The 25,444-nt window shown below is 47.4% G+C and overlaps 1 protein-coding gene across 1 annotated transcript in view; it reads right to left on the bottom strand.

Moving 5' to 3' along the window:
* LOC144177168 (valine--tRNA ligase-like) overlaps nt 1-23,999 on the bottom strand; it is a 93,273-nt gene extending 69,274 nt beyond the window's left edge. Inside the window, exons 1-5 of the mRNA XM_077705252.1 lie at nt 23,649-23,999; nt 23,177-23,249; nt 16,790-16,890; nt 15,228-15,355; nt 4,397-4,643 (exon numbers count right to left, since the gene is read on the bottom strand). Of these exons, the coding sequence (XP_077561378.1) occupies nt 4,397-4,643; nt 15,228-15,355; nt 16,790-16,890; nt 23,177-23,249; nt 23,649-23,792 (693 nt within the window). The 5' untranslated portion in view covers nt 23,793-23,999. The remainder of the gene's footprint in view (nt 1-4,396; nt 4,644-15,227; nt 15,356-16,789; nt 16,891-23,176; nt 23,250-23,648) is intronic.
* Nucleotides 24,000-25,444: the final 1,445 nt, after the last annotated feature.

The following is a 25,444-nucleotide window of genomic DNA, read 5'->3' as shown; positions in this document are numbered from 1 at the left end:
CCGCGGCCACAAAAGTCGTCTCTGACAACCATGCTGACGCAAGGCAAGTAACTGTGTTGCAAACGGGTCAGACTGACGTCAGTGTGATGTTTGATTGTACTTGGCAGAAACGAGGACACAAAAGCCACAACTGTGTTGGCACTGCCATTTCTCTCGACACTGGTCTCTGCCTGGATTTTGAGGTGCTGTCAAACTACTATCAAGATTGCAGCCACCCCCAAAAGCTTGATTAGAAAGAGGAGGAAGTGTGGCAAGCCTTTCATGCCCCTGTGTGTGAAAAAAATGTCGACTACTCATCAATGGAGACAGAAGCAGCACTGCGCATCTGGCACAGGACGGTATCGTACAACCTGCAGTTCACCATAGTGGAGACGGCCACTGCTCTCACGGTGTTGTGGTTCAACAGGGGCCCCACTAGCTTCAGCAAGTTCTCCAATAACTGGGAATCTTCCCTTCAGAAGAACTGGTTAGACTAAGCAGTGCAAGTGACCAGCGGAGGATCAGGCAGATCTCTGCCAGGCTGACTGCTGAGGCTGGGTCCCATTGCCACAGCCTGGTGAAACGGGCCTGTACCGAGGACTCCACCCGCAAGAACCGTGAGGGTGCAACTTATGCAGCAGGAGCGTTCTAGTTTTAGTACCTCAATGTGGACATTTCAGACTATATCCCCACCAAGTTTCATGTTTGAGCAAGAATTTCTGAATCTGCCAAAGAAATAAACTTTCAATTGCATTTTTCTCAGTTTGTTGTTTTGTCCGTTTTCTGAGTTTGTGCACTTATTTTCCCACTTAAAGTTGTTGTATCACGATCAAATTTTGCACAGATGTTCATTATAATATGCAGAGTGCACAAATCTTGTTCATTATGCAATTTGTGTCCTTCGATATTTCTGACAGTCATAAAACAAAAATATGCAGAACAAGAAAAGGCACACACCAGTCATCTTTTTTTTCGTGGTGAGGAAAATGAATATAAGGCTTTTTCAGGGATTTGTGCACTCTGCAGTTCATAAGGAACCACCTAGGCTATTTTAAAAGTTCCAGGAAAAATTTTTACTGTAAAAAAAAGTGTGCACAAAAAAGCCATTTTTCTGCGAGTCATGCTGCGTAACATTTTATCCGGAGCAGCTATTCGAAATCTGATTGCATATATGACCAGAGGAGCTCAATCTTTACAAGCTGTAAAAATTTCAACCTCCTAACTTCATTATTAAAAAAAAAATTGTTTCGAGGAGCATGTCCCCTAAGCAAAACAGGTTGGTGGGCTAGTTTACTGGGGCTGTGGCTTAAAAATGGGACAAAAAAAGATGACAGGAGACAGACTAATAATTAAAAAATAAATAAAACAGTATTCATTTTTCAGTGACACCTGTTTGTGTTAAATACACTTCTATAAATTTACAGGTGATTGCACCACGGCTCCTGTGCAGAGCAACTGATTTTTTTTTCTTTTTTTGCTAAAGGAAACACATACCATGTCTGTGACACTGCACAGACCTCAGCTGCATTACAGCAACTCTGCAGTGACCTCAGAAATGCTCAACTAAGCAATCCCTGAATAACGCTTGTGCAGTAAGCTTCCCCCTTGCCCCCACAAATACCTGATCAACAGCAGATTGCGTTCCTTGAGGCCCGAAAAGCGATCGCAAATGTGTGGTCATGCTGCAGACTGGCCTCCCAGTTATTACTGCACACAAAGTGCTTCTCGTACCTAGGTTTTATGCTTAATGATAAAAGCTTCAGTCGATTTTTATTCCTGATTACCTAGACTTACTTTTGGGACACTCCTCCAGCCTTTAATTGGCCTCCGATTTTCTAGAAGTGCACCAGTCACCTATGCATATGCAGCTAAAGCAAAGCGTTGTACGCCAATACATACATAATGCATGTGCGCTGATGTGGAGTTATTTTGACTTTATTGACTTTACTAAGCTTGATACAGTATACGAATTAACAAACTACAGCCACATTCTTCAAGGCGCAAATCTTGTTGGGGCCCAGTTTTCACTGTTCGATCTAAATGCAAAGCCAGGCCAACTGGCAGGCAGCCGTACAGTTGCCGTAGCCAAGCCAATATAAAAGAGTGCGCATCATAGGAAATCAGCAGGACGGATGCAGAAAGGAGCGCAGCACTTTTAAAAGAATTTTTCTAGAAAATAAATTCACACAAACGCACCCAGAGGGTTGAAACATGGCTAAAACAAAAGTATGCACTAACACACTTTACATGGCAAGCGATGACTGCCACACTGATGTTTCCCCAGATAAAATCAACACGTCATCCCACAACGGCCGCTGATTAATATTTTTATCGATAAAAGCCAAAGCAAAGCCCATATCCTGGTTCACAACATGAATGAGCAGTGGGCACCCACACTAGCAGCACCAGGGTGGAATTGAAAAAGTGAAAAGGGGTGTACTATACCCGGGAACTAGTTATGAACGGCAATAGCTGATGTACAGTATCACTTCGCCTAAGCGACGAAGCCGTATGTCAACAGGCGTGCGCGTTCTGAAAGATTGCTATGAATACGTGATATCGCCTGCCTTTTCTCACGCAGTTTGTTTGTCGTCGCTGCAGTAGTTTACAGTCGAGCCCGCTTATAACGAACCTGAGCGTCATGCAGCCTCCATTCGTTATATCCAGAAGTTCGTAGTAGATGGACCACAGTAAAAAAAAAAAAATAGGTCAAAACAATTTATTTTTTCACAAACAAGTCCGTGATAGCTGTTTGTTTCTGCAGTGCCGACTTGATTAGGGTGGTCTCCAGTATATTTAGAGCAGCCGCGTGATCTTCGCCGAGGCGTTTGGCGTAAACAAGTTGTTTAACGTCCTCTATGTAGCCCATTGCAACAGGCACGCTTATAGGCGCAGGCTCAAAAGTTTTGTCATCATTCGCGACCGATTCCTCCTCATCGCTCTTGCCCAGCACTTCATTAACGATACCCTCGTCCGTGCACGGTTCCGTAGTGTCAGCATCTTCATTGGCACAAACGAAATCGTCCCGGCCGAGGTCATGGCCACCATGTCGGAGTCGATGACTCGCTGCCACAAATCGCCGCCGGACTGACCATCAGAAGCATCAGGCTCGGCTTCAGGTTGTGTTTCGATGAAGCCGGGCTTGCGGAAACAATTCCGCACGCAAGTGGCTGTCACCTCCAACCAGGCAGCCTTTACCATCTCTACAGCTGAATGCAGCGAACCGCGAAACGGCAAGTTGGCTGCCGGGCGGTCAACAGCTATGACCGAGTGCTCCACAACGCGGGGCCTATACCATGCCTTAAAGGCTCGTATTATTATCAAATCAAGCGGCTGAACTTTGCACTTTCGAAGTGGTATTGGGTGGCAGGAAAAGCAGGGTCACTGCCGTCAGGGAAGTTTGCACGTGGTGCGCAGAGCAGTTATCCATCCCGTGCAGCACGCGCCTGCCTTGCCTCTACGTGTCACGGTCGAACTCGTTCGGCCACTCCGCGAAAAAATCGGGCGTAATCCAAAACCTTACCATTCTGCCTGTAGCATAAGGGCACATAGATGCCAAAGCAACGCGGCTTCTTCGATTTTCCGTAGACGAAGGGCACGCACCAGACGCTGCCATCCATGTTACTGCTGTGCCGCGCACTTTGGCAGACTTCCCTCCAGTGCTTGCGTCACCTTTAGTAGCGTGCGTTTTATCCAACAACATCTGGTAAACTAACGCAGTTTCACCAGCGTTATAGACGTCATGCTCCGCATAGCTTTAAATATCTTCTTCGTTTTCTAAAGCCACGCTGCAACATCTTGGTCACTTGCAGTGCGGACGCCTGCTCACCGACAATCGACTTAAAACAACGCCGTGCCTCACCATGAACCTACGTAGCCAGCCATTGCCTGGGCAGAAGTCGGGAAAATCCCGATTTGCCCGTTTTGCCTGCGAGGAGGTTCGGGAAAGCGACCTGCGCCGGCAGAGCTGGGCAGAGGCTGTCAGTTTAACCCACATTGTGGCGCTGGCCGCTCGCTGTAACCGATCGGCAGAGCTCAAAGACGTTCGTTGTACGTGAGATTTTATCCCATTGAAAGAACTTATATTTTGACGGTCATGCGGGTTTTGTTCGCTATAACCGAAAGTTCGTTTTAAGTGGGACGTTATATGTAGGCTCAACTGTATAAGCATATTAAGTCCAAAAAGTCATGGAAACAACTTGTGTCACGTTCGAGATATTCCCAGTAACGCACTACTTGTGCTGTGCAGAGTAACATCCGGCTGCGGTGATGAGGCACAGGGGCAACTTCCGTTGCCCTTCTTAACTTGTACCGGAGTATAGCAAGGGCTCTGACTGCATTCCATCTGGGTCATCCGCTTTCATCCAATCGCTTCCGCCCCTGGCGAGTCCCATAGGAGCAGGAAGGAGCCACTCACCGGGTCCATGGTGAACGTGGCCCGGTCGAAGTCCGCCGAGCAGCCCATCATGCGCAGCTGCTCGTAGATGCGGTCCCCCTTTTCCTGCTTCCACTTCCAGACCTCGCGCACAAAGGCCTCGCGGCCGAGGTCGTGCCGGGTCTTGCCCGTCTCCCGCCACAGCTTCTTCTCCACCACCACCTGGGTGGCAATGCCTGCATGGTCGCAGCCAGGGTTCCACAGGGTGGTGCGCCCCTTCATACGGTGCCTGCAAGCGGAATGGAAAGGTGCAACAGAAAACCGCCATTTGGCGACGCTGCATCCTCTGGGGGTCAGCGACACAAGTCTTCTCCACACACTGAACAGGTCATGCAAGGTGTGAATCCAAGAACTTAGAACAATAAACTATGATGCGTCTTTGCCAACCTATGGAGACAAAGGCTGCTCAGCCCCCGCTTGCACCACTAATGCACCCTTCGGCAGCTAACCTTTTGTCTGTCACTGTTCCCAGGCACAATCAAAACACACTCCACAACATATCACTGAGAGCTCTGATGTGAAGAAAGTCCCCTAGATGTTTACTTTGCCCCACGCCAACCATGACATTACACCTTTCTTTTTTCACATGGTGGAAAATGCCAATGCCTGTACTTTTTCCTCACCTCACTGCTTGTCAGCCCGGAGAGGAAGATCCCCTTCTATATAATGACCCTCAAGCGAGAGTAAATAAATAAATAAATGAATAAATAAATAAAGAAGACCATATACAAATTTGGCCTAAAATCAAGAAACTGCCTCACTGCAAGGTAATTGAACATTTATTTTTGTATCTGAAGGACCGCATTATTTTTAAAGCAATGCTTTCTACCTCTACCTGCCAACGGTTCTTTTGTGGTGTGCGGGACAACTCCCAACACGGCTGGGGATGGAAAGGGCGCTTTTCATTTACGAAGCACAGTGTAGATGGCGTGGCGATGGGGCATTATTATCCAGAGTTCCCCGCACACAGGTGACTGCTTGGAACGGCAGGCGCGTCGGCACTGTCGTCTGCTTTAGCGACAGTTGTTTTGGGGCCTGTTTTGGCAATGTTTCGCATCCATTGCGCACTTTCTTCCCAACGCTTGATTAACTTTTCCGACAGCACCTGCTGGGTAGCCCGGACCCGACGGAATTAAGTGGTCGTACGGCAAGCATACATTAAAGGCCAACTGCAACGAAATTTTCGGCTTCTTAAATGCACTATTTTCCGGTAGTATAACCTTAAAAGTTGCTACCTGCAAAATTTGGAGGCCCAGATGTGCTTCGCTGCATCGTAAACGAAGATCAAAAACGCTCTTTTCAAACCGAATCTGGAAAAAAAGGGCGGCCATTACAGACGGCCAAAAGTGACGTTACACTCAGGAATCGAGTGGACGCAGCCGGCGGATTTTCCCACAGCTGCCTGTGAGAAGACGGCGCGCATTCGATGTGTTTCGGGCCGTCTGTTGCTTCAGACATTTAAAACATGCGTGAAAAGGGGCTGGGAAGTTAGTGCAACCATTATTGCTTCGTTGTGAGCTGCTCAGACGCGCCTATAGTCGTCTGGTAAAACGAAAACACAGGCATCGCAAGACGTCGTGGCGAAGCTGGGTGCACAAAAGGCAGGTGTTGAGCGCTATATGGGCGCCGGCACAGCTAATATGTCCTGTGCCGATCGAACCATCCTGCGTTTGTGAGAGAAAAGAAAAAAAAAAAAAGCTACCGTGGGAGGAAAATGTCGAAACATGCCGGCTAGGGTGTAAGAATTCGGTTTCAGCGCATGTTGTGAAAGTTCAAATCCAGAATTTTATTATTTTTGTTTACGGGGTCAGTTTTTTTCCTGTTAGCAGGGTGCCCGCAACAAATCTTTAGATAATGATGCCATGCAGCAATGAAAGCACTTCAGTGTCTTTACTCGTGAAGCAGTGACTTCCCCGAGGCACAGTGCTGCGAAATATGTGGCTCCGTTTTTCATGTTTTTTTTTCTAACTGGCGAGAGAAACGTTGCCCACAGTGGCTAGTATTTTTTTGTTTTTTGACAAGTTGTATGAACTGCATCGATTCCGTGTAGTGCGCCGCGTGCTGTACTCCTGTACTCGTCCGCGCACCGACCGGCGCGATAACAGTGACAACAGCGTATCACGGCGCAGAGCTCTTCGATGGCATGGGCGTACTCGTGCTCTCGAAAAGTCGACCGGCCGATCGTGCAGTGGGCCGCACAGCTAGCTGCCGTACTTGTTCACGCCCCGACCGGCCGCGACAACAGCGTATCGTCTCGCGCCGGCCGTTCTGCGCGTACAGACGCCCCGCCGCTCTGCTCAGAGAGACGCCCGGCCACGAGCTTGCAGCGCGCTGTGCAGCCGCCGTAGTCGTTCGCGCGCCGACGCACCCAGCGGCCACGACAACAGCGTGTCGTCTCGAGTCGGCCGTTCTACGTATTGCGCACTCGTAGAGACACCCGGCCGCGAGCTTGCAGTGCGTCGCACAAATCCTCCCTGTTCTGTGGTCGCACAGCCGCCGTAGTCGTTCGCGCGCCGACGCACCGAGCGGCCGCGACAACAGCGTGTCGTCTCGCGTCGGCCATTCTACGTATTGCGCACTCGTAGAGATGTCCGGCCGCGAGCTTGCAGTGCGCCGCACAGCTGCCGTAGTCGTTCGCGCACCGACCAGCCCCGCCAACAGCGTATCGCCTCAAGTAGGCCGTACACGCGTGTCGCGTGCTCGTCGAGTCGACTGAGAGCCTGCTGCCGCCGTCGCGACCACAAAATCGGCCGTTGTGCTACTGCCGTATTCGCTCCAGACATGCCCCGGCACTTTTCGAATTTGCTCTTTATGTATTGGCAACCCAGAGTTTCTTCAGCTTCTCGCATTACAGAAACACGTGAAAGCAATTATTCATGCAAGAGGCCCGAATTACGCTGCTCACTCGCGTGAGGCCGCACGTAAAAGTGCTACTGAGGAGAGGCAACGGCCGCATGGGAGTTCTGACTGGCACGTCACATCCGGAAGTCCGCCTCAGTGGCGACAAGTTGCGACGACACTCCGCTAGTTGCTGCGTCGGCTGAAGTGGCGTGTTTTCGAACGGTTTTAACCCTTTCAGCCCTGAATTTTTTCTTTCTGTATGAAAAACATTTTACGTGTGTTTTCTTTATTATCTGGATGGTACAAGCTTACAAACTGAAAATTGAGCTTCTAATGCAAGTATTTAGCTATTTACAGGCATGACATCTAATTAGGTAATCAGGTAATTAAAATTTAAATTTTCAGAAAAAACTGTTTTTTTGCTTGTTTTCATAAATGTTCTAAAGCTGTGAGCCCACACACAAAAAACACGGCTGGTGGTGCAAGTAGTTTTAGATTTTCAGCTATTTCATCGAACTGGGACTTCGGTCCTTGGGGTCGCACTGACGCCAGTTTGGTCCTCCCTGCAACGCCTTCCTCTTTCTAGCAATCAGCTTTAGCAAAAAACGAACAACGCTGATATCTATCGATCGAGGCATCCTTGGAGAACTATTTCCCAGAAAACTAGCTGTTTTGGTTTTGTGCTCAAATTGCTAGAAATTTTTTGGTTCATGTCCTAAATATAGGACGCCAGGGCCGAAAGGGTTAATAAAAAAAACTGCGCGTTTGTGGAGTTTAAAATTAGGTCACAAGGGACTTTAGAGGTGCATACCACACATTGAAGCAGAATTTAGGGCAGGTAAATTTTCGTTGCAGTTGGCCTTTAAGGATTGGTTTGCAGGGCGGGAAAACAAAATGTAGAGACCCCATATAGACATCTGGCCGCCGGAGAAAAGCTACCTTTTGCACACTGCTTGCACGAATGACGACTCTGTTTTCTAAATTGGTGAATACCATTTCGCTTGTGTTTTAACAGGTATTACAAAATGCAAAAGGAGCAACTGGTTCTGATAAATACTGATAAGAGTTCCCTCCGCTTTCTCGCAATTCTCAAACTTACCAAACCAACTAGATTAAATCGGTATAAATGGAAATCACCAAGCTCACATGCCAAATTGTTTCCGTGTCTGCGCTTGTGTCGCGCAGTGGTGTAGCCCCGAGCTAGCACATCAGGATGGCTAGATTACACTGTTTCACCCTTAAAAAGACACTCCCAGGGGCGAGACAGCTAAATCAGTTTTGGGAGCAGTTTTTGGAGCAGCAAAATTTCGATTTTGGAGCAGATGAACCTTGATTTGGAGCAGAAGAACGACGTTAATTATGTCACCTTAGGAGCCTAAAAAATCAAATTTTAAAGTTTTTTCTACCGGTGCATCACAAGATACGAACTGCACTACCTTTTTACAAACCTTTTTTTTTTACTTCTTGGGCTCTGTGCATAGATAGCATGGAGTGCCATCGAAGATATCGAATTCAAAAACTAAGCAATCGTAAGGCATTTTTATTATCATGTGGATGCCGAAATTATTATTTTTGTAATCCCATACTCGGCCTTAAGCACAAGAGTAGAGAGCCCCGGCAAAACTTGCGCAAAGCGAGGGTCACTGACAGTTGTCGCACCCCACCAGCCCTCCCATTTCGATCAAACTGCTTGCTCACTTGGCACCTCACTCACACATGGTTCGTGCTCCCACGTCCACTGTGAGAATCTGATACAACAGATGTATCCCCCCCCCCCCCCCCACCCCCGTCTGTCCTAGCTGCTCTCTGTACTCCCTCCTTACTGGACGCCCAACCACGCTTCCTTTCTGCATGTCACCTAACTTGGCTCATTAACATCTGCAGAGCTTCATACTAATATATACTAGAGGAAAATTTGGTGCCAGTGTCTAGACGAGCGTGCCTTTAAGTAAGAACGCTCCACTGGTCCTTGGAGTGAGCAAATTCTGCAGCTTCCCTGTTGCCACAAGCCTATCATACGGTGCTATGACTCCATGAATGCATACAAGAAGTCCTACAAATACGGCTTTCTTGAGGCCCTCAATCAATGGTTCTCCTTGTGCATCCTTGTGTCCTGTTATGTACAATTCAGCCTTTTCAAAAAAAAAAAAAGTCCTCATTGAAGCCTCATTTGCCTTTCGCAGAAGGTGCCTTGTATGATCAGCTGAACAGATTTCTTGAGTTCAAGACATCAAAAAGGCAGTCAAAGATCCTTATGAATTCAGGTGTAGCATGCGCACCTTTAAAGCTTTGCGGATTGCAGATGAAAGCTTTAACTCTTTCGCTACCGCGCCTATCAAAATCGATCAATTTGATCGATACTTTTGGGAGCGCTTTTTCATAGCGTTCCAGGCGTTTCTCGAACAAGTAAAGCTGTTCGGAGTTAGATCAGAAAATGGCCTTTCAAAATCAGTTTTGTTTTCATTTTTGCAATGGAAACGTGATTTTTGACACGCTTTTGAATCACCTGGGTGTGGAAAAGGGGCGTGGTCATCGCGCGTCACGGCTACCAACGAAGAATGCGTGCAACTCGTAATTACTCTGCACCAGCGCTTGTTTTTTGCTATCAGGGCGTGAATGGGGAACTAGCAAATGATTTTCAATCGTCAGGTTCGCGCTCTGACAGTAATAATCCCAGAAATCGGCTGAAAATGTCAAGCAGTGCCTGGTTGCAAAGCTACTTTATGATTTTAGGCAGTTTTATTGCCTTTGCGCAAGTTGGTCTAAGTACTGTGGTAGTTCTACTTACCTCGGGACCATTCGCAAACAGTTTACAACAGTTTCGGTTTCGTTTCTGCATCGCGAAATTCATATTTAGCGCTACTACGCAGTTACCCAACTTCAGGGCTTCCTGCCATGGCGCCTGAAGCGTCCGCGACTGATCCTCGAACAAAGCACGCCGCTCCTGATTTCCCCCCACCCTAACCCGATTTCTGCGATAAGAACTTGAGATGCAAGTCAAAAGGTCACACCCAGTCGCCAGATATCTGTTCCGCCGAGGACAGCGCTTCAAACCGGCCTTGCACTGCCAGCTGTTCGCCTTCCAGTTTCGTTTCCATGCGAGAGTATATCCGGGTGTCTAATGTTGCTGCTTAGTTGAACTGTCTATTTGGACGGAGTCTCTGATAAGTTTTTGTACTGTTTCATTTGAAAAATGTTAGGTGGCGCTGCAATAGAGGAGGCTCGTTGTGCTGTTCTTTTTTAGCGCGCAACTGCTACTCGGCCAAAGATCGCAGGGCACGATTCTAGCTCATCGTACCTCATTTTTGCGAGCAAGGCTACAATTGCGAGTAAGAATGTGATAATAAAGCTCAGCTTTATGTTTTCAGAGATAACTGACCGTGAACGACAACAAGCATCAGCCACGGCGTTCCGTTTTCAACTTCATGCATGTTTTTTTCCGCATCGCGTGCTTGTCCCAAATATTGTGCTCGCTGTAAATGCAAAGTCAGCCATTGACAAGATGTTTTTACATTATGTGGGGGCAAATTGGTGCCTCTGATAATGTCAAACCGCCAGATTTATTCCAGGGAACCACCCGAAATTTCACATTTTGAATTGGAGGTTGGGCTTCACCGCATGACACGAGCACCGTGCGTGCTAACATTTTTTTTTTAATATCTGAAAAACTGTTCCGCGCAAGTCGACATTTTTTTTATGGTGTATTTTTGAAATGTTTCCCTACAAAATGTATATTCTAATTTTTTTCTACTATCGGTGTTTTGATATACACAACTCCTTTTTTATCATTTTTTTTGGCAACTTGACACAAATTATGATTTTGATATTTTTTTTCACAACTATGATATATGAAAACCTTTAAAAAACTGGTGTTATTGGAAAGGCCGTTAAATAATCTGCATTTTGTGCTCCTGCAATTAGTGCCTAAATAATGTTTTAGCAGGAAAAAAAATGTTTTCTTGAACCCCTAAAAATTCGTCAATTTTCTGCGGTAGCGAAAGAGTTAAAGGGGCACTGACACAAAATTTTGAAGCCGAGATAACTTCGGAGATAGATTGGTGGGAACACATATACATCATCTGCAAAATATCAGCGGTGAATACAGCCTAGAACATATTTAAAATCAATTTTGAAGTGTGCGAAACGCAACCGAGCGGCCAGCAGAGGACCACGCGCAAGTGTAAATAAACAACATCCAAACACGTCACGAGTTTGTGTTTACCGCTTCCGCACTGCCGGCTCGCCGCTCCAATCGGAGGGCCGGAGGGCGGAGCTTCTGCTCTCGAGAACGAACGACCCGATCGTTGGCGGCGGAGGCGCCGTGATTTCGTCAGCTCATCGGGCAGCTGGCCGCGACCAAAGTTCTACAGCTATTCCAGGCACTCTGTTTCTATTAATGTTTATTACCATTGGATGCGGAAACGCGCCGGAGGCACGAAAAGCCCACTGAGCAAGCCGCACGGTCGCTGTGCAGGCGGCGGCAACGGCCGCGAAGTGGCCCACGCCGGCGCAGGTAGCTCGAGTGATAGCTTGTTACCGCTGCACGAAATTGTCCCCAAGTCCCGACCATGGTGGCTTACATGAGAAAGGAGTTAATGATGCCATGGCGGGTTGCATTAAAAATTGTCATCTGCACCGCTTACGAGAGCGGCACTCGAATATCCGCCGCAGTGCTAAGCCGAACACATATGTAGGCGGACCTGTAGGCAGACCGGCCGGCTGCTCCCAGCGCGCGTCTTGCCACCCACCGTCTCGAGCGTCGCGCGTCGTTCGTTAGCTGCGGTAGCATTTGCACTCGCAGTGCCTGCGTCACATTCACGGTCGCTTTTTAATTAGGCACCTCACGAGATCAGTACGGGGGGGCATTCGCAGAAACTGCCGTCGATGCGGATTCGACAGTGCTACGGCGGCTCTTCTCTCTAACTGTGATATCCCTCCGATGGTCACGTGGTCAGCTTTTTCACACAAAATCCACAAAATCCATCGTTTCGCGGCACTCGCTGAAACCGAAACTGCGACAGGCCGCATTGAAAATGCCTCTAATTAAACAACCGTCGCACGCTGAAGCAAATGAGGTTTCTACAGGTTATAAGTAGGTCACTAGCTACTTATCGCAACAAAAAAAACAAGATGCAAAATTTTTGTGTCAGTGCCCCTTTAATGTGAACTCACGAAAGTCAGGTGTGTCTGCCACAGATGAACTCAGCGCCTGAACTGCAAGGCAAACTGTCATCTTTGGTGATATAATGTCTCATGTGCACCACAAAGAGCCTAAAGGCCGGACGAGGTGAGACCAGCCCGGCACATATAAAAGTTCAGCATAGGAACTCTACATCAGAAGATGGTTAATGAGACCTCGCATTGACAACATTCACAAAAACTGTCGTATTGCCGCACGGGCATAAAGGCACATATAAAGACACCTTTTTTTACAAATGTGTTGGGTCATTCTTGGTCGACGTAAGATGGCACAGTAGTTATCAAAACTACACTGAATATGCTCATTCACTTAGAAACTCCCGTAGATGGAAGTTAAAAGCCATGTAGACAGCTAAAATACAGGCCGACTGTAGATTTTTAGCCAACCAATGAGAAACACATGCGGGCCAACGCATACAGACGGCCTTGTGCATATCTACTTAAGCAGTGCATATATATGATGCTGGAACATCAACTGGAAGGATGAAGATGAAGCTTGTCGACTGGAAAGATGACAGATATGCAAGTTTAGCAACAGTATTACAGTTGAACCTCGTTATAAGAGACATGGATGTAAGAGACAAATCGGTATAAGAGACACTATTCATTCACATGGTTGGCTGTCCTATCTTTCCCATCAAATCGACCTCTTTTATAACAGACATCGGATGTAGACAGTTGGTTATAAGGAACAAGTTATCCTTGAACTTTAATCAACAGGCTCGCTTGTAACAGACATTTTAACTTCAGATCCAGTGCCAGCAGTCACTAATTGCTGTTGCTTCCATTGTGGAAACACAGGTGGACAACAGACGCCTGCAGTCGCTATTTATTATAACTTCAGCAAACACACAGTGGTTCAGTCAGCTATGAAATGATGATGAGAAGCCCAGCCAATGGAAATGCAACTTACAGAAGTGGTTGAAGCTTACTGCCATCCATTGGAGCGCGACCGCACATGCGGGCTCTCCCACTCGCGTAGCTCCCAATCAAGAAGCATCGCAGATGTTGAGTCCTGTTAGCGTAATGAATAGCTCGAGCACACAGCGGAAGAAGCTGTGCGCTCTGGCTATTCATCAGGCTTGTGAACTTAACATCTACGAATCATCTTCCGCAAACAGCGAAAGGAAAAAAAGCTTGCAAAATCGGTTGTAAAAAACAGTGTAAACACAGTCATGAAGCAAACAGAGATTCAGAACTGTTTCATAAATTCTGGGGGCCACACAAATTAGAATGAGCCTTTTGCAACATGCTGTAGCATTCTTTTGAGCTTATTTTAGTCATATGGTGCCCACATTGAACTAGGGTCTGATTAGTAAGTGAAAACATGGTTCCCTGCTTATAAGAGACATCTCATATAAGAGACAGAAATTGCTCCCCGGTACGCGTCTCTTATAAAGGGGTTCAACTGTACTAGAAAGCCGCGCGGTTGTCTGCTACGGCGGTCTGCTGTAGTAGCAGACACCGCACCGAGAGTGGTGCATGACTTGACTACAGCGCCACTAGTTCTCGCGCCCGCCACGTGGGCCACCTTTTCGGCAGAGCTTTGAAACTAAAATTATTCTAGCAACTTTGGTTGCAATGCCATGCCAGCAGCTGACTGCAGAAGCCATGCTTGCAACCATTAAGTTATAATTTTCAGCTGGAAGCATTCCTAGCTTACTTGGCTTGGCCCCTGACGATCAAGACAACAGTGGCAACTTTTTTCCTTTTTCACGAAGCTTTTAAAAATTTGCAAAAAAATTCTCATCAGCTGAACTTTTTTGTTAATATAACAACCTGTTTAAGAATAATAATTAAGATTTTAGCAGCTACAGGCACCTTTCAAGCTTGTTAAGAGTCATGCCACAATGGCAGAATGCTACTCCGCGGTATTATGACAGCATGATCGCTGACTAGGGAAATCTGCAGCGCTATTACAGTGCCAAATTTCCCTCTGTTAAATATTATAAACTCTGTGCTCATAGCAATCCCCGAGCAGCTGCAGACGTCACGCCGCAGTTGGCGAGTACTTGTGTGCCTCTTTGCCTGTCGCTTCGTGCAAGGTGGAAACATCCTTTGGGGGGCTAGAAGTTGGGAGATAGAAGTAATCAACCGCCTCAGTTTCCATGAACTAGCCACGTTTTTGAAGAATTACCTGACAATTCCAGGTTTTCCAGGTTGGCAGGCACCCTGGGGTTAGATTGGGGAGTCAGTTTGGTAAATGGCGCAAGACTATGTGGCATTACAAACGAGCCCTGTGCTTTCACTTTTGCTGTATCGAAGTTTTCTTTGAATGGTTTTGGCTGAATCCTTGCAATGAGATATTTTTGCAGCGGCCACCTATGTTCCCCCTCCTGAAAACAGCCCAGGGCGGGTTAATTTCACCAGATGAAAAAGCCGGCAAAAATTCAATGCACGGTTATGCAAACACTGCTGGTACGGCACGAAACTACTCTGTGGGCAAGTGAAACACTTTCAAATGCTAGTGGAGTCGCGGTCACGCTGCACCCCGTTCGCTCTGGCTGCAGCAGACGACGCACAGAGTGTACAGCAAAGCGCGACTACTGCATCCCTAGTGCCCACGACATGCTGTGGAACTGTGAAACTGAAACTGAGTTGTTCTCTTCACATGTGAAACTGTGAAACTGAGTTGTTCTCTTAACGTTGCCCTGACCACACGCGATTGCGGCGACAGATTTCCCTCTGTAAATATGTATTAGCGCTGTACCCTCCTCAAGCATTCCCAGCGAGAAATGAGCTCAACTCAAGCCAGCCAGAAGAAGAGGCTCACCAGCGTGTGAGGGTGTCCTCGACGGCGGAAGTGAGGGCATGCCCCAAGTGCAGGCTGCCTGTGACGTTCGGTGGTGGGATGACCATCACAAAGCGGCCCTGGGGGTTCTCCGCTCGGGGGTCCCGGCCCTGCGTTCGTCATAGGAAGAGCCCGCCCCACTCTCACTTCAGGGCCTGCTCCACCATTACGAAAATCTTGACTGCAGATTCAATGCTACAATGCCAGGGTTCAATTCAATGCCAGGGTTGTCCCGTGTTCTGAAAGAAGGCTTCTCCGCAAGCAATGAGCAAATTTACTGGAACCTTCCCCTGAATTTCACACTGCAAGAAAAAAAAAAGGTCAAAAACCTTCCACAGCAAAGTGTAACGTTTTGGCAAAATTGCTAGCATGCCTAATTATCCCCTACACAGAGCAGCCAAACTGCACAGGAGAGTTTCTTGAGTTTTGTGATCACAAAAATAACATTTTTTCACGAAAGGTAACATACCCTAGCACCACACACTTTTATCCAATTATCTGGGAGGTTTTTTTTTCTTTCTCCCCGCAATCAATAACGGTGCACGTCTAGCTTGTCAGAGGCAAAAAGTCACAACTTTGCTGTTTAAAAACACAGTTGTGTAGTGAACCCCTTTTTCAAGTGTTTCGTGCATGCCCGTGTGAACCTTCCTGACAGTGCTCCACTAATCAACGCCCAGTGCCCATAGGAACAGCCAAACCGCGCCTGCAACCAACAGGAACAGAAACTGTAAACAATTTCAATAAAAGCTCGTTAATTCGAACTTGAAGGGGACAATCAAATTGTTCGAATTAGTGGGCGGGCGCTAGAATGATTGGAAACTGCACCACACTGCGCAGGCAGAACCCAGAGAAGCCACCTCTGGACTCGTTATCACTAATTAGGCGCTACTACACATTTGTGGCAGGTTATTTCATAAATTACGTTTCATAAATAATAATGGCATGCACCGGAGCACTGTCGTTTTTCTGTTTTATTGTTTTGCATCTCCAGTAAATTTGGTTTGGTTGAGATTTGCAACACATTGTAATCACTCTGGGCCGACTTCTTCTGAAAGGAGCGATGGAAACCAGGGGGTCATAGCTCGAATTAACCGTTCTGGATACTGACGAGTTTGAATTATCGGGAGTTTCCCCCCACTGAAATATACAGCGCTGTGCCGAGACTAGAGCGTGAGTTCGAATTAACCGAAACTTTGAATTAATCGAGTATGAATTAACGAGCTTTTACTGTACTACATTTTGTAACCCTAATTTGTCGTCCTTTTTCCCCTAACCGAAACCAGGGCTTAAATAAAAGTCAGTCATTCCCCTAATGTATACAGCCACAGCAACTTCCATAGGATACCATAAATCCCAGTTGCAAATGAGCTCTTTTCTTACCTGCAATCACCCATGCAACATCTTTGACTAAACACTGGTAGGGGGCACAGGGACTAACTGGGGCTGCCATTCCCAGGCAAGCTTCAAAGAGGCGAGCTTTGCACAAACCACCTGCCCCTGGTCAACTGAACTCGGTGCAGCCATTGCACATGCCCCAGACTCACCCCATATTCGGGCTTGAAGAAGTGGCTTTTCTCCCACCAGGCATACCAGGCAGCCTCAACATATCGCGGACTGTAGGCATCTGGCATTGGGCCCGATGTGTCTGCACAGAAGTCACCACACACACGACTCATGGCTGGGCTCGGTGGCTGGCAGCTGACATGCCCAAATGTCAGCGGCGTAGCCAGGAGGAGGTGTTTCGGTGTCAGAACCGCACCCCCTACCCCCCCCGAAATTTTCCAAGCCCTGCGTCGCCCTTCCTTTCGGCCTATTACTTCGCTCATGCTTCTCATGCCGCCTTGATATATTCACAAGTAAAAATGAAATTAAATGACAAAGATGAAAAGGAAAATGACTAAGATGGCGCTGGCCGTTTTTCTTTATCTTTTTTTACCGGCAGCATAAACAGCCCCTGAAAAATATTTCTGGCTATGTCATTGCAAATGGCCGACATAATTTGCACACATGTGAAAGCACTTGCGCAAGTTTTTACACATTGAAACTTTTAGCACAGCGGCTAGCGTACGCTAACACTACGGCGGTGGGTTACCGGGACCCGACTGCACATCCGTGCGCATAGATGGCGAGGAGTAGGAGGAGGAAGAGGATGAGGATAAACATCTTTATTGTAGGCAAAATTCGCATGGACCCTTCAGGAGGTGAAGTCCCCCGTCCAGGACACCATATGCCTTGTCAGCCGCTAGAGCACGCTCCACCAGCCAATGCTGGTCAGACAGGCATGAGCTGGACAGGGCACTCCTCCAGAGCTCAGCAGGGAGGTAATTTGTTCAGAGTAGTACAGTTAAACCTGGACGTAACGGAGTTGACAAAAGTTCACAAGTCTTCGTTACACGCAGGTTTCGCGGGAAGGCTCGCGGGAATTAAGCAGAAACGAAGTCAAAATGATGAACACCAGGGAAGGTAAAACTCGCCCTTCAAACATCTATGTCAGCGAAACACTGCACGAGTTGCGCTTGCTGCTTTTTCACGAGCTTGGCCACTACACGGCGCTCCAAAGAAGCAAGGTCACTTGCTACCGTGTTAATGAACGTAAGTTCAGTATCATAGTTTGCCTTTTCACACTTTTCAGTGCCTTAACGCGTTTCAAAGGCCAGACGTATAATGAAAGTGGGCCTTTTCGCGGATTTGATGCTCTCTTCTGCAATCAATATTGTTGAAAGTGTGCTAGCTAGGATTTAAAATTGAGAGGTTGTTTAAAAAGACAAACTTGTCTGTTTCTGGCAGCAGAAGTCTTCATTGACGAACCAATACCACAGATTGCGGTAGAGACGCACGACTACACTCCAAAAGACAGGCCTGGCACCTGAAAACCTAAGCTTCGAACCGACAACGCACTCACACATGAAACCGTATGGTAGTTTACAGTGCAGGTAAAAAAGGAGTGAAGTGCAGTTACTCCAGCTACCTGGAGTGGTGCAACACTACACAAGCAGAATCAGAAGTGGCTGCGACGTTGGCCACGGGACTGTGCTAGCCGCTCTGTTCATCGTCATCTTCGTCACCATCATTATGAATTTCATCTTTAGGCGATTCTAGATGTTTTTGTAGCTGCTGGCTTGTTGCAGTAGTGCTAGTATTCGCTGAATTAGTGCATTTCTCTGGCCGATTTTTCAATAAAAGCGTAAAAACTATGACTGATCAGTCTACCGAGTTCGTTACATTAACGTTAACCACCGCAACCTCTTCGTTACAGAGTTCACAAACACATGGGCTTCAATGGGGATGGCAATGTGTTATTAAAAAACTTTGTTAAATCCAGGAATTCATTACACAGAGGTTCGTTACATCCAGGTGTAACTGTGGCAGACCCTTTGAGGGTGGGGAAACGTGTTAGTTTGCAAGGCACAGTAGTGGTGTGCCTGCTCGATAGATAGGTGTCGGTGAACGGTGTGTCGGACCAGATGTAGAAGATGTTGGGTAATTTCTGTGTATGTCAGGAGGGGAGTAAATCTCCCTGAGGCAGCGTTTTGTTCGATCCTCATGCAGCATGTCATTTCTCACACGGAGCCGTGTGCCGTCTCGTTCCCTTTCCCTCCCAGGTAGGCTGAAGTCCGTATGATCTGGATGTGGTGCTGCGGGAGGTGGCAGAGGTCCCCCTTCAGCCGAACAAATGTGCGGGCTATAGACGAGGCATGGGTGACCGTCCCCATGGAATCAATGCACACCTGCCCATCGGGTCCCGGCACCCACCGCCGTAGCTATAGCGTACGCTAGCCACTATGCTAAAACCACCCTCGGGCAGTAACTAGTTACTAGTAACGCCTTACCGGTAACTAGTTCCTTTTTTCAGTAACTTGTAACTGTAACTAGTTAATTTTAGTTTGATGTAACTGTAACACTGTTACTTTTTACACAGTAACTGTAACAGGAAATGCTGTTACAGTACCTTCTTTTTATTAAAAAATATCTACACCAACACTCGTTAAAGGCTGGCGCACAGTTCGCGCTCCCTACTTTTTCGAGTTTTCTTCTTGTTCAAATGCTCTCCACCTTTCACCTTTCAACAACACATCTCCCCTCGCAGTTTAGGAGAGGAGGTTTATAGGAGTATTATCTTCCCTGCAAAAAGCCAAGGTCCGAGGTTAGTTCTTAAGGTGATTTCTTAAAGGGACGGACAACCGATTTTTGTCGCGTAAATGTTCTCTAGCTCATATGAAAGCCAGCGTTTCATATAGCCCAGTAACCACAAGCAATTCATAAACAACTTGGCGGAAATAATTTTAACTTGGCAGCAAACTTTTTGAAATCGAAGGGTGGCGGTTCATAGTGTTGAAACTTGCCACTACAATGTGTGTCCCGGTCACGTGACCTGCAAACCTAGCAGCTACTGTAACTGCTGAAACGTTTATTCACTTATTGAAAACCTTTTAACACAAATATTTGTATAAGTATAAATTGTATGTATATTTTTAAACAATATTTTGAAAATTTTTATGACACGCTGCCCGCCACCGCTCGGTTGCTCTCACTGTGGCTAACTGAGCCTCCATGCCCAGAATCAACGGCAGCGTTCTGACCCAGTGAAGGAGCTTTGACGATTCTGCCTGAGTCAGGGGCATTTGTTATGCCAAAATATTCTATTTAAGTTTCCAAATACGCCAACGGCAGCTTAAAAAAAAAAAAAAAAAGTTGCACCCGGGCAGAATTGAACTTCCGACCTCCACAACTTTAAGCCAGATTCTACCTATCGTTCATCCCAACAGATGGCGCCTTCGTGCAAAATAGACTGGTGAATTTAAAAAAACACAGAAAGGAACAAGAAAGCCTGCAATTCACACTTTTTTTAGCTGAGGACAAGTTTTTAAGTATCGCTTTTCCTTACGCATACAGACAAAAGTATGTTGCCGCGCTACTGTGTGTCATAATTGCCAGCATTATTTTTGGGAGGACATATACAGCTCGTAGATTTAAAAATTTAAAACGTTCTAGGGCGTTATCAGCAACACACACATTTCTCGTTAAGGTGCTTTAAGTGATGGCCGTTGATTTGGTATAGAGAATATATACTCAACAAAAATCTGTTGTCTGTCTCTTTAAATCTATTCCATCGTCTTGAGTTGAGTAAAAACAAGAAAAAACAAGAAACTGGCAATTATACCTGTGAAAAAGAAGTAGCTCTCCGAAGCCAACGTTTAAAAACAACTCATCCTAAGTTTTGATGAGTTTTGCAAATAAATTCCATAACACCAAGGGTGCTGCCCATACACAAAAAAGTTGACGCGACAAATGAGGCCTACACACCGATTGCTGGTGTTGGAGTTAAGTGTGCCCCCTTCCAGGTTCCTTTCATTCAGGGTTTTACTACGTGCAATTTAGACTACTGTATACCTTTGTACATTTGTATTAAATAAACTCTACCATCTGGTTTGTGATAGGAATGGAAAAGTAACGACGTTACTTTTTTATAGTAACTGCAAAAAGTTACTTTTGGAAACTCTGTAACTGTAAAATATGCTGTTCGGCTAGTTGGTGCAAATTGCTTCAAGAAAAAGAGTGCTAAAAACCACGGCAGAAAATACGAGGAATGACAATACAGCTGCGCTACTAACAACTGATTTATTCTAAGGAAAGACAGAGGTATAAGTAGCTTGTCTACAAACATACACACACACACACCAAAAATCCGAGATCTAACAAGATACGAAAAAAGAAAGTAGCCACTGCTGAAGCCGACAACCACACCTTTTTTACATGTCTAGGAACCGGAACTCATTCGAAAACAGTGATAGCGATGCTTCACTGATGCCTGCACTGTTTTTCTGGATGAAATACACTTCATACAGTTCCTGCACCACGGTGTCAAGACTTTTTCCTATAATGATTGTTTCATTCAGTCGCGGAAGGCGTCCATTGCCACACTTGAGGCAGTGATGGGGCAAGTGCGACCCGGTACCATTCTTCATGAAAAGATCGTGTTCCCTTAGGCGGTCGTTTACACATCGGCCGGTTCGTCCTATGTACCACCTTACCGCAAGTGAGCGGAATTCGGTCAATGACACCAACTTGGCAGTCCACATACTGCGCACCATGCTTCTTTTTGAAACAACTTGTTTTAGATGCAAAGCATCTCATGCTCGGGGCTGTGTCCCTTCCTCCCTTGTCGTTGTTGTCCGCCGTCCGCACACCCACTGCACATGCCTGGCCCGGCACCGCTGATGATGATTGTGGCAGGATGCCCCTAGGGATTGGCCAACCAAAGAATCCATCACAAGTAGCTTCGTGTTCAACCACCGTCGTCCCGAGTACCACACCCCCACTGTGCATGCCTGGCCAGGCACCGCTGATGATGATTGTGGCAGGATGCCCCTAGGGATTGGTCAACCAACGAATCTATCACGAGATAGCTTCACGTTCAACCACTGTCGTCATCTTCCTGAACCCTGAGTAGTATGCGAGGCATTCCTCCTCTCCTCTTCGGGATTGCGCAACGAATGGCAACACCTGCGGCTCCGCGCGATAATGCGAAGCAGCTTAGGGTTAGAGACGCGAGACGGTAGCTGCTGCATACTCCGCTGGGGGCACCACTGTAGCTCCGTGGTATAAATGATGCGCGCGCGCTCTGCTCCCCTCATTCTCCTCCTGCAACGCAGCGATCGAACTGAAAACTAATGGGAACTTGAGTCGACCCCATGGCTGCTTCGCATACTACTCAGGGTTCCCTACGTGAAGATGGCGAAATTTTTCTTTCCCCCATTGATGCGCTTACACAGGCTCGCCAACCTTCACGGCACGGAGAAAACAATAGGCAAATCATAATTTTTGGCCACATGCTATATATTATGGGCCACTTTGTGCACACAAAGCACAACCTCGGGTCGCTTTTTTTCACTGGCCACCCAACGATTTCAGTGGCGGTGCTTCATTTCCTTGAGTAGCAACTCAGACACAACTGACAGTAGATAGCGAAAAAAACCTGCTTCCTCAAGTCGTGACCCCTGGGCATCAAAGCTGGCCTGCATGCGGTGAATAGATGATTTGGTGAGGGCACACTCTAAGCACGAAATGGCAATTGCTCACTTCACAGTTTTCGAATGAGCAGCTCCTAAAGAAAGAAGCCCTGTGGACAGTACATCCAGCAAACGTGGTTTTCTGCTATGCAGAGGTCTATATGTACAAATCTAAGGCTCTGCCCTTTCTGAAGCTCATGCGTGAAACTCAGGCTGCCTGCTACCTTCCCAAAGGACCCCAAAACCTGCTCCACACTTTCGTGGTAGGTTGCAGATTCCCGCTTTCTTAAAACAATCAGGTAGTCGTCCACGTATCCAAAAACATTAAGAACTACGTCATCGTTCACCTCACCGCACAACCGCCGGTCAAAACTGGAAAGAAAAATGGTAGACAGAACAGGGGCCACACACGAACCAATGCAAGTTCCCTTTCTTAGTGTGTACACGTCTCCTGCAAACTTCACAACTGTAGCCCATAAATAAAATTCTGGAAGGGATGAAACCGCGTCTACAGAGATGTAACAGAGTTACTTTTTTGGCTTAGGTAACTGAAACTTACTTTTTGCCGGTAACATGCCCATGACGGGTTAAAACTCCAGTGACAAACGCTCAAGTTTCCTGCTAGACAACGTTACCAGTGATGCCATAAAGCAACGAAACCACAGGCATCGCAGCAATCCCACCAAATTTTGTCAGCGACCGCCAAACGGGCAAACTACTGCCTCTGACATCGCAGGGGCAATGCGAAAGAGCGGCTCACAAGTTGCCACTTTTTCACATGACCCCCCCCATTGTCTCGCTTAAATGAAATCGCATCAAATTGACAAAAGTGTCCCTTGAACGTGCCTATCTTACAAATGAACCAAACCTGCATTTCGTATTGCATGCATGACTAAAATGGGCAGCCTCGGTGACACTTGCCTTTCTTTTCCCCAAAGGCCGTTGGCTTGTCATAGGTGACCACTTCTTTCTCCTTTTTCTCCTTGGGCTTTTTCTGGGCGATGAAAAGTTGGAGACAGGGGTCAGAGCCAGCTCATGCAACGCACAACACCAACGGAAGCCTGCTACGACTGCAAACAACCAAGCAGCCCAACGCTAGCTTAACGATCTCGGTGACCCCCTTCTCTACAATGGCCAACGACCGCTGCGCGGTGCAGCCAGGCAGGAAAGGACGGGGGCTCACACCTGGATCTGCTGCCCGTGACACTAGCTGAAACGAGGCAGTATCTGCAGACACGAATGGACGCTCCTCGTAAAACGTCTACTCCGCGCAGTTTTGCCGCGAGTTCCGGTCAGAAAGTAGCACGCGGAGCGCGCAGAATGAATGAAACCGCTCGGCCCCGAATACCAACGATCGGGAACGGATACCAACGCGGAGCGCAGTGCAACTCACGTCCGTTTTGGGCTGCGTGGTCTGCAGCTTCTCCTGCTTCTGCTTGAACTTCTCGAGCTTCTCCTTCTTTTTGGCCTCCTTCTTGAGCTGTACGGCACTCTTCTGAACGTCGCCCTGTCCGACGGCGTTTTCGTCTTGCGGCATGGCTGCAGCACTCCACTCCCAGCGACAGTCTTGCCGACGCGTCAGAATCGCTGTGAAGACACCAGAGGAAGACGAGCAGCGGTGGTCAGCGGCTACAATCTGCGAGCGTGGCTAGCGTGGCACGCCGTGGCCGGGGCAGTGTATGCAGCAGCAGCACCAGCATCTCGGCGATGACGCAACACCGGCCCAACCTCGTACCTGGCCTTCGGTCACGATGGCGATTGTGACTCTGTGCGAGGGGGGAGTCAACGTTGGGCAAAACGTTGAGCAAAACTGAAAGATGGGCGAGTTGGTAAAGCATATCTTACAAAAAAAAAAAAAAAAAACGCGCACAAACATACGGGACGAAAGAAGGGCGCACAACACAAGCGCTGACTTTGACAATTCGTGACAGCGCAGCATGGGCAAACCAAACCTGGCATGGGTGCTCTAGCCATAGAGTTAACTAGAATATTCTAGTTCACTATAATACTACTGACTCCACCCTAGCATGGGTGTCTCTATTCGCACGTCACGTGAGAACAATTTTTATTTGCATAGGCTGCGTCTGCTGCATGGAGGAAAGAAAAGCTTAGGAGAGGCCCTGACGTCACACCCAGCGCAGCCGGAAACGCCATTTCTGTAAGTCGAATGGCGGACCATTGGCCCTCCATGCCATTGGCGGACTCTTTTTGCCTCTCTCTCTCTCGGTGCACCTTCTCCGCCTCCTCCGTCCTGTATCGCCTCTCTTGTCGTCTGCATCTGCCAGCGCCGAGCCGGCGGAAATCAGCTGATAGGCAGGTAGAAGGCCGTTTTGCAGCGCGTGACCGTGAACCTAAACGCGCGGTTACACTGTTACACGTCTTCAGTGTGGCCGCAGCAGGTTTGCGAAGCGGCTCGCTCTAACAATGCCGCAATGCTCGGTGCCAGGCTGCAAGTCGCGATCGGTACCCAAGGAATTGGGCGTCACTTTCCACCGGTTAGTGCATCATTCCGCTGACAAGTATTGCTGTACATTGGTGTGCATTCATCCTTTGTTTGCAATCGCCGCCGTTTATAGGTGCCCAAGCGATGGAGAACGCCGCAAACAGTGGGCGAACGCCATGCGGCTACCGGACTGGAAAGTGCCCAAGTTTGCGTTGCAGTTTCACTGGCAATCCCAGAGATGACTAGTCAATTAAACGGCCGTTCTATATATATAGGTAAGCAGTACTTCATGCAGATTTCACGCTAAAAAATTGTGGAATGTTTTTACCGTTGTTCGCGTGCCTTCGATAGAATTTTTTGCGAAGGAGGAGGAGGAGGAGCAGGAGGAGGAGGAGGCAAAACATTTTATTGAGTAAAAAAAAAAATGAGAGGGTGGGTGGCGTCAATAAACTTTTTTTCGCCAAGTTTCAACTTGTCTCTGTGTCAATAAATTCAAGGTGATATCAGTTGAAAACGTTCATACACTAACCTCGCAGTATGAAGCGTTGAAAATCGAAATCCAGAGCGAGACCACAAAAAGATCCAGATTCCAGATCCAGCACTCTTCCAGTCAACAGACGGACACCTACTAAGGTAATAGGACGATGGAATTATATCAACTGGGAATCTACCTTGTAACAGTTGCAAAAGCACTGCCGCGCATTGCCGGCCTAGCAAACTCTATATTGCGGCGGCGATAACCAAAA

Source organism: Haemaphysalis longicornis, unplaced genomic scaffold, assembly GCF_048455015.1.
Source record: "Haemaphysalis longicornis isolate Haplotype H1 unplaced genomic scaffold, Haemaphysalis longicornis Haplotype H1 scaffold_1, whole genome shotgun sequence".
NCBI lineage: Eukaryota > Metazoa > Arthropoda > Arachnida > Ixodida > Ixodidae > Haemaphysalis > Haemaphysalis longicornis.
Note: the sequence above shows the minus strand (reverse complement) of the source record. Positions and strands in the feature narration are given on the sequence as shown.